A 7,564-nucleotide genomic window follows, 5' to 3' on the forward strand; every position below is an offset into this window, starting at 1 on the left:
TAGTAACTATTTATCAGAGAGGCAGAGCTACTTCGGTTTCTGGTACGAAACTGTATGGTGCAGTCCCACGTCCATAAAACACCCTGCTTTATGTGACAGCTAGCGTCCATCACCCTGATTTGCGTAACGGGCGACGTCAGAAAATCCGGCTAAGCGATTTTTCTCTGAGTGATTAGTTACTGTAGGTCATCGGTTTATCAGGACAAGATAACCGTCAACTCACAGGAAACAAAAAGCTACTCAGCTAAGAGTCCTACATACATGCAGTTGAAAAAAACAATCACATGCTCTAGTTTCTTTCACCATCTCTTACTTCAGTCTACGGCAGGTTGTAACAACTGTTTTTTTTGACTATGTGAAGATGTGAAATACAGATGAAGGTCAAGGGCTAATAGAAATGAGCAAAACCGTACACAAATCTCCTAGCGCTTATCGGTGCAAATGCCAGATTTTCATTCGTTAGGAGTTGCAAGTAGTGAGAGGGAGGAAACCCGAAAACGTATCATTATTTTACGGTTCAACGAGAAAACCAATAAGTGGTCTATTTGGGCAACATAGTTTACTGATGAGGAATGAGGGTCTTCAAAAGTCTAGGTCGATGAACAGACTTGGTGACTGGGATAAGAGACAATCTATGCGAGATCCTTGATATAGGGCAAAGGTAATCCGTTTGGATGTTGATCTGTTTGCTGAGCTTGACAGTGCACCGACGATATCACCCCGATTGGTTGCGAAACATCCGCAATCTAACTACCAAGCAAGAGGAACGGACCAACAACCAAGCAACGCACCAGAGCTACGTTAACATTGTCAACGATAATCAGTAACTTCGAGTGCAACGGTTAACAGTTATTCGCACACGGAAGGATCTCTTCGCAACTTGTTTCAGTAGTATGTTCACCTTCACAGTAGTCATAATGATAATTGATTATTGCGAGTGTCGCTAAACATCAGTATAGAGAAATGGAATAGAGCTAATCAGCCAAATTGATTTGCGGTAGCACAACACGAAACGTAACAACATAAACCCTCATTTGATCTGATCCATGGCTTGTAAACTAGGATGAAATAGATTGCTTCCGGGAGTAGTCTAGATTACAAAGTGTTTGGCGATTTGTCAGAATGCCTCCTAAACAAGAAAGGAATGATAAATGTCTGACTTGAACCAGGGCGATATGGCTCAAGTGGTTAGTGGCACGGCACTAGGCACCGAAAGGGGGCTACAGCTGAATGGTTTACTTGCACGAGGATTGATAAAGAATACTAAACGACTTCTAGTGGAACACCGTCCGTAACTACTTCCCGTAAAGACGTAGCAGATATTCATTGAACAAAGCCTTCCAGCACAAGCGAGTGAGATGATGAGAGTGACACTACGGCAAACCTTGCTGGTACTGACAGAGGATAGCGGTTTGGTTAGTAAGACGAACCCTCACGAGCCTGCTACTGTTGATAGCTGATCACTGAAAACCCCTCCATCCAACGAACATGGATTACGTAGCCCAGTCAGTGTCTGGAAGGATATTGGCACGTCAACACATGTTTGCGGCTTTCGAAAAATACAACAACACCAGTTCTCTTTCACCAACAGACCGCACTTTAGTCCAGGTTTTTCAAGCGTTTGTTTTCAACAATGGGCTTGAGAACTTCGGGTAAACTTAGGCGATTAGCCCTGTCAGAACAGAAACCACGTTCAGGGATCTTGAATGAGGGAGATTTCCATGGGTTGGGTACTTTATCCGTCTTCACAGTGAGATTGAAAACAGTAAGTCTTATCACAATTTTGGTACAAAACAGAAGGGATGTCATTTGGACTGAGAGATTCGGGATCACCAAGTGTGTAAGTTCGGTTTCCAGTTCTCCTGTGGATTGAGAGCAAACGCATATCTTTAAGGCATATATGGACAATCTGGTGGTATTTCAGCCTTTGTGCTTTCTTCTAGTGGCATGGTAGCTAACCAACAAAAGGGTGTTACAGCTGAAAGATTAGTAATATCGTGTGATTAATCAGTACCAATGTTGGAAAGTACATTCAGCTCTCTCGGGGGGACTATGCGTTAAACAATGGAAAGTTGAATATCGCAATTTGAGAACCCTGATGAGTACATCGGTTACCCAGTAAATTTTGTAGATAATGGGTTTATTTTTCTGCTTCTTATCGGTGCAGTTAAGGGCGTTTCGGCCACTTTTGTGTTCATTCAGTTCTACGGAGACGTCTGTGGTTGAATAGGAACTCTTATCAGGAGTTATAGTCACCAACAGCGGAAGAATTGATCCGAATGAGGTTACCAGGTCCATCTTCCAGTTGTCCCACTCGCCAGTAACATTCCTCGTAGCCTGAATACTGTTAGACAGGCGTCTGTTGGCGCATTTGTTGTCCTTTTAAACTCAAAATTACCTGATTGGGACAGTCCTTCTACATCAAACTCTGGTGTGTATTTGCGAATGTTAAATCCATCAGGCGCTTAACTATACCATATATATGTACTCTAAAGTTGAATTATTCCGGTGAATTATAAAGTACATCTGTGGTCTGTGATTATTTGTCCTCATCCGCCTATTCATCTAAGACAATGTTACCATGAACGATAATTTCAAATTGCCCACATTAAATTAGTCTTATTTTTTTGCGCTGTGCGCTGGTTATCATTTTCGCCTCTTGCACACATTGAATATTTGTTTGTCCACGTTGAACTCCTATGCAGAGAGAGGCATCCCGATGGAATTTGGCTCGAGGCTGAAACCTACGATGCCCTGATGAGAACTATCGAACAGGACTGTCTGGTAGGTTTAGACTTTGTCTTGCTGGGCTAGATAGAGGACAGTTGTTGTAGTCTTATAAACATGGTTATTTGCACTCACTTTGAACTGTTCTTCTCTGTGCATATGAATCTATGAAACGTAGGTATGCTGTGCAAAATAAGCTACGTGTAGAAAATATTGTTACGAGGTGCTTCGGTGCTCAGATCGGAGTTACTTTGCAAACAAACGACTGGGCTTTATGAGGGGTTGACCAATCAGAATAGTCCTACGCAGTCATGTCTGGTGATCAGATTTCCAGTGAAACACCACTTCACTGAAGCTGCCTCTTATCAACGCTCCCGGGTGATGAAAGGCCGATGGTCAACTGATCCACTTACCCAAAAGTGAATTTGTGGCTCTTATCTTGGAGGAAGCGCCCATTAATATAATGACTTATCTCGTGTATAAAACAACCTATCCCGCTGACCCCGTAGAAGCATATTGAGTTCATTTTGTCGTGCATTGGTGTCTGAGGCACTATGCATTTTACTCGAGCCGGTTGCCTCGCATTTGAACACGCCTCTTCTCGATTAGACACGCCGTCCTCTGAACGAATACGTTCATAGTTGAATTATGCCTAGAATCACATTCAACGACCTTATGGTGGAGAAATTCAACTATGTTTTACCTTCACATTTGGCTCACTATAGCGTTTGGTTCAGCGGCATCTCCTCTTGGTCCAACTATAAATATTCCTGAAAGGCTTGTCTTTTATCAGCATTCACCGGAAATTCAGTGCAGCACACTAATTATTCGTATAGATGGTCGTGATATTGTGCACTGTAAGGATTTCCGCTATCCAACCAGCACGCCATCCACAGATCCGACACCTGAAGTACATACACCACCATCCTACAAAGGCTCTTCTCATTCCAGCACGCCATCCACAGATCCGACACCACCATCCTACAAAGGCTCTTCTCATGCACACCGCGCCCGTTGGCTGGATGGTTTCAGATAGAACATACACCTGATGGAAACTCAGGAACTGTGGCTGTATGATTAGCCCGAAGGAAGGCGAAACTGGTCGTGGGCTACCGAAAAGTTTTCCGCAACCTTGTGAGTAGTTTCTTTGATCAACCGAAGCTGATTACTACCTAGCACCAGCCAACCATAGGTATCTGCCTTCGATACGTCTTGTGAGGACACTAGGTGTGCATAATGTGTATCCCTACTTGTCAGTCGTCCCCGTGCGATTTGGCAATTATTGGCCACCATTTCGGCACTCTGATGACATCAGCAGTGCGTTCTCATTTTTTGTTCTCTCCGGCTTACACCGGGTACGAAGTTAATTGCGAATGCAGCTCAGCACAAACCGTATGTCTCACTACCTGTGGTGCGCAAAGGTTCATCGGCGTAGTCCGATGTGACGGGCAATTCCGGACTAGTATGCCAGTCCACTACCGGGTGTTCGATAGTGCCAGTGTGGCCGACTTGTTTGTCAAACATCCATAGAGAACCCGAAAGCCCCCCGATCGCACCAGGCTGGCGCCCTTCTGCGTAACACTTGCGGAACCTTTGACCCTAGTGAACCGCAGACTCTCCCACTGACCGATCAGTGAGACAGCGAAACTGTCGTCGCTGAATCTTACTCAAGATCTCGGGACAACCCGTCGTCATTTATCTACAGCGTTGCGATCACGTATACAGCATTGCTCTGCAAATGCCGCAAACAACACAGCGCACTGTTTTGTCAGATTTTGTGACACAGTGATCACGGGACGTACATTCGCGGTAAATCAGTGTTCCTGAGGCTTTCCTCCGTTTGCGTTAGCAGTCTCAACTTCTGTTCATTTGGCATCATGCATATAGGAACCTAGTATTGATCACCTAGTGCACATGCGGCATTACTACGCTTTCTTATTCAGTCAAACTGCGAAAATGGCGCCGTCAAGCTGGTACGTACTTGCCATGCGTTTGTCAGCATGATAAAAAGGCTAACTATCGAGGTCTGTTTATGTTGTTACAACACCCAAAAACGCAGTGCTGCGAACCCTTACCGCTGAGTTGAACAAGAGTGACCGCAACCGATCGATCGTGCTTCGCCTGTCTTTTACCCATGTCCCGAGCCTGGTGTTGCTACATAAATCCAATTTCAGAGGAAGACGGATGCACATTGCAAAAAATCCTTCATACCGTTGGTCTTCGGTTTGATGTTGTCACTGCAAGGATCGCCCAGTATAGCGATAACTGGCCATATTTTGGTCAACGCGTTTAGGCCCTGGCTACTTCGAATCAAGGTTGTTACTTACTCTTCTCAGTTGGAAAACAATGATTATACTACTTCGGAAGCGGGTGATATTCTCCAAATCATTTATAATCTTGATCCTCTGTATACGGGATCTCTAATTTAAATATCAAAGTTTGTTGGCCTGATCGGTGCGCTTTTGCACCTGCACATCCCGACGGAGGTGGGTGAAATTGGGCACACATTAGAAAGAATCCAATGAGTACTTCTCATTGCAGTCAGATAGTTCCAAACATGTCAGTATGGAAACTTAGTTTGGATCGAAAGCGATACCGCAGTCGTCAAAGTGCCGTAAATATTCAGGCGCTTGATACTACAGAAAAGAACATTCGAACATTGTAGTTCGCTCAGCGCCACAAGTTGTGCCAATTGGGGCCACACTTTTGGTTCACGGTATGCGGACGAGGAAACTGGACCTTAGTGTGGGGAGGGGGCCGTTTGTGTGCTCCTGTGGCGGAGCCCATTGGCCGCTCACTGTCCTCAGTTGCAAAACCTTTGCGAGTGGAATAAAACTTTTTGTGCCAGAATGTTGCATTTCGTTGCATGTGTGCTCACACCACAAATCCTAATCTACGTTCATATTTTTGCGGCTCACCAAATTTCATTGTCATTGGCAATAAGTCCCTTTCCTGTCAACTTTTTTTCTTTTCTCCACAATAAGGCTTTCAAGTTATGGGATACGGACGGATGTGGTCAAGCTCGTAGGTAGTATTAATATCAAATGTGGATAACAAGATCATGGTGATGAAACAATCACATACTAGAGGGAATCTGTTACCACTTTATCCAAAGATACCTGTGCGGTTAGCGCGCTTTTCGTGGTTGGAACCCAACTATCTCTAGGCTTCGGCAACCTGGCACTATCTTAGCCATCATCCTTCCCTCGGGTGGCAAACCGGAGTACCGAAAACACCTTACACCTTCACGGTTGTTTTTTCTTGCTTATCAAGAATCAGACTACGCAACCATCTCTTCGTACGCGCAACTGGCCTTCGCCGATGAGTCACAAATCATGCAGCTAGTTTTGTGGATGTATTTATACGGTCGACTGGGTTCCGAAACACATCTGCGCGTCAGCAGTGATTGATCCTTTGGACGCGTGTGTAGTGTAGGCAAGCTGCAGGTGATTTACACTATTCCAAATGTGGTGCTACATGCACGTTGTCGATGCCAATTTCCACGCGATGGAATAAATTCGGCGGGGAAACACTTAGAGGCACCAGCACTTCTCTTACTCCAAGACGCTGGCTTTATCCGTCAGTTTCTCCAAGTTTCAATGACATGTCGCACTTCTTCCTAGACGAACTGACCTCTGAGGGATGCCGATTACCGTCCCATCTGGCTAGGAACTGACGGTCAGGCGACGAACCAGTAATCAGGTTTCTGGCGCTACTCTCAGCTCTTAGTACGACGATAAAGTCAGACGGGTGCTAAGTATTAATCAGGGCAGACTTACCTTTGACGTATATTAGCTGGAAGTGGGAGAAGTTGATCTGGGCGATTCAACAGTGCTTCTGTGGTGTATATCTATGTACTCAATGTCGTGGACAGTAATACATCATCAGTAGGTGCCTACCCGTCACACAACCATCGATAGAGGTACCTTGTTAAAGAATGAGGAGAAAGGAAGCAGTGGGAACCTATCACAAAAAGCCGACCGTAACCCAAAGCCAAAGTAAAGATGTAAGATGTCTTACGATTGGAAATTGCCATCACAGTGCATTAGCTACACCTATGGTGTCACTTTTAGTGAGTGTATGACACAGAGGAACTTTCAAAGGTTCAATAGGTTATGTCACGTGAGTACGTTGACCCAAATGGTTAAAACCATCAGAGGAAACAACCGAACACATGTGATGATTGTCATCAAAATATCGATCAGAGATAGACTCTGTATGGTCGATAAGAAACTTAACGTAAAAAAAGGTACGCACAAAGTGCAATGAAATGGTAGTTTAGTAAAATTATGCGATCCAATGAAATATTGAAATATATTGTAAATGAAATACTGAGTAGCCAATGCAATGTAAAAGAAGACTGGGACTTCTGTACTGCAAACCTTGTAGCTATACTTTGATGTGTAAGGGACTTTAAAAGCGTTAATGACATGGGTATCACGTGAAGAGATCCTGTCTGGCAGAGTTTAGATACGAGATCTGATATCTGGAGATGTTTTGAGAAGTGCTCGTGGATTATTGCTCCAAAACACCCTGTTATTCCACAGTGTAACTACGGCATCTGCAGACACGATCGATCATATTTGGCTGGTTAGGTTAAATTTAGCGACTGAAGGCATTCAAACAGCTTCTAATAAGGGATGATATAGTATCTCCTTTAAATAGCAAAAAAGCGTTAGCTGGTTCATTTTCGGTACGCCGGATGGTACTTCACGTTATCCTTGAGGTTTGCAGTATTCGTCCGAATCTAAGCCGACCTAAAGCAGCCACCTTGACGTGGTGGTCGGGCTTCAGTGCTGCAATGATCCCGCGAGCTGGAACTTAGTTCCACAAGGTG

The 7,564-nt window shown here is 44.5% G+C and overlaps 2 protein-coding genes across 2 annotated transcripts in view; one reads left to right on the forward strand and one right to left on the reverse strand.

Moving 5' to 3' along the window:
* Positions 1 to 7,564, forward strand: part of T265_10197 (hypothetical protein) — a gene marked incomplete at both ends in the record, with an annotated part of 85,534 nt that overhangs the window by 42,471 nt on the left and 35,499 nt on the right. Inside the window, one exon of the mRNA XM_009176497.1 lies at positions 2,706 to 2,784. Coding sequence (XP_009174761.1) covers positions 2,706 to 2,784 — 79 coding nt within the window. The remainder of the gene's footprint in view (positions 1 to 2,705; positions 2,785 to 7,564) is intronic.
* The window catches only part of T265_10199 (hypothetical protein), a gene marked incomplete at both ends in the record, with an annotated part of 28,086 nt that overhangs the window by 9,404 nt on the left and 11,118 nt on the right, over positions 1 to 7,564 (reverse strand). The window lies entirely within an intron of this gene.

This window comes from Opisthorchis viverrini (assembly GCF_000715545.1).
Source record: "Opisthorchis viverrini unplaced genomic scaffold opera_v5_345, whole genome shotgun sequence".
Lineage (NCBI taxonomy): Eukaryota > Metazoa > Platyhelminthes > Trematoda > Opisthorchiida > Opisthorchiidae > Opisthorchis > Opisthorchis viverrini.